A 1708-nucleotide genomic window follows, 5' to 3' on the forward strand; every position below is an offset into this window, starting at 1 on the left:
CGACGAAAAAAACGTCAAAAACGTATGAAATTACTGTGCTTAACTTTTCGTACGATTTCACACGAACTGATAATGAGAATACACTGAGTAAAGAGGTCAAGTTGATACTTCAACTTTTACCAGAGTGTTTTTAAACTGCAGTATCTATACTTTTACTTAAGTAACAAATGTGTGAACTTTTAACACCACTGGAAATGCTTTACTTTTTGGTTTAGAGTTGATGTAGAACTTTATCCAAAGTATACATTTCTGATATTTTCTTAAGCAGCCACGGCAAAATTATGCTGACTAGATAAAGCTTTGATTGATTCAGAGTTTCAGCAAGTCGGATCAAACAGGGCAGAACGTGTAGCAATGTTTGCCACCAGGTGGCGCTCTCACAGCTGCCTCTTCCATCTGTGTGTTCGTAGATCAGCAGGCTCCAATCTTTCTGTCCACACCAACATCAACATCAAAGCTGAGCCCATCTCTCCTCCACGCGACCACCTCACCCAGCCTGGATACCTGACCCACCTCGCCGCACCTCCTCCTCCTCCTCCTCCTTCTGCCTCTTCATCCACCCGGGCTGACTTAGGGAGGTCTCCCACCGGCAGCGTCAGCTCCTCCTGCAGCTCCCACGAGGACGGCAGCGACCGAGAGGAGCATCAGCAGAGACGACGTCCAGACCTCCTGCTGCTCCCTGCAGGCCGGTCAGAGGGCAGGGAAAGCCCCACGGTGAAACGGATGAGAATGGACAGCTGGGTGACATAAAAGACGACATGGACGTCGGGAAAAAATGCAGCAGGGACGCTTGTTATGCAAATAAAACATTGGATTTAATCCACACATTTTCCTTAAATTATGTTTCTTCTTTATTTTTCTTTTCTGAGTTTTTCCTGCTTTACAGATCAGAGTTTGGATCTGAGCATCTGGACAATCTTTAAATAAAACATGGGACGTTATTAAATCCTAACTGCAGTACAATCAGTTATTCCTTATCTGATGCAATGTGACAGAATGACCGCCTGCCTCGTGGTCTTTTTTTTGTCTGTGTGTGTTTTTTGCTACAAAGCAGATTGACTGAATAATTTCTGAACTTCTCAGGGTGAGAAACATTGGAAGCAATATTCCCTCCGCTTACCGCCTGTAATCCTTCCTTATGGAAAGAAGAAACACCTATTTATATCTGCCAAAGCCATGTCTCATCATTTCAAAGCCATCTCAGCCGTCTTCATATTTTTGTACATAGCATCTTTATCCTGTATCACTTGTATTGTAACAACACAGTATTGTCTGTTTTATCTGACACTTTCCACCAGGTTTTGCAAAAATACACTTTGAAAGATGGTTCCTGTGTCCGTCTTCTGCTCAGTCACACGGTGACAGACAAATTAAATGGCCTCCCTGATCAAGAAGTGTCAAAAAGCGTTCTTATTGCAGCAGCATATTAATACAAACACAGCTATCCTCGATGTTAAAGATCGTCCAGATCATTCAGAGTCAGAGGTCCTGCCTGTGACTCAACAAACTCAGGCTTGGAAGGTGATTAAATAATATTTATCTGGTTTCTGTTGAACAATATCTCCATAGATGAAGCCACATTTGGGATAATCTTAGTGATCAGAAACCAGTTACATCCCACACTGCAAAAAATCTAAATCTGGATAAGTCATTTTTTCTTAAAATAAGTGCATTTGTTCTTGGATTGAGGAGGTAAAAGAGACATTTT

At 42.3% G+C, this 1708-nt stretch overlaps 1 protein-coding gene across 1 annotated transcript in view; it reads left to right on the forward strand.

Moving 5' to 3' along the window:
- Positions 1-1389, forward strand: part of LOC107085047 (myocyte-specific enhancer factor 2A-like) — a 23884-nt gene extending 22495 nt beyond the window's left edge. Inside the window, exon 10 of the mRNA XM_015375182.1 lies at positions 411-1389. Coding sequence (XP_015230668.1) covers positions 411-750 — 340 coding nt within the window. The 3' untranslated portion in view covers positions 751-1389. The remainder of the gene's footprint in view (positions 1-410) is intronic.
- Positions 1390-1708: the final 319 nt, after the last annotated feature.

The sequence above is a fragment of the Cyprinodon variegatus genome, unplaced genomic scaffold, assembly GCF_000732505.1.
Source record: "Cyprinodon variegatus isolate N-32 unplaced genomic scaffold, C_variegatus-1.0 Scaffold114, whole genome shotgun sequence".
NCBI classification, from domain to species: Eukaryota; Metazoa; Chordata; class Actinopteri; order Cyprinodontiformes; family Cyprinodontidae; genus Cyprinodon; species Cyprinodon variegatus.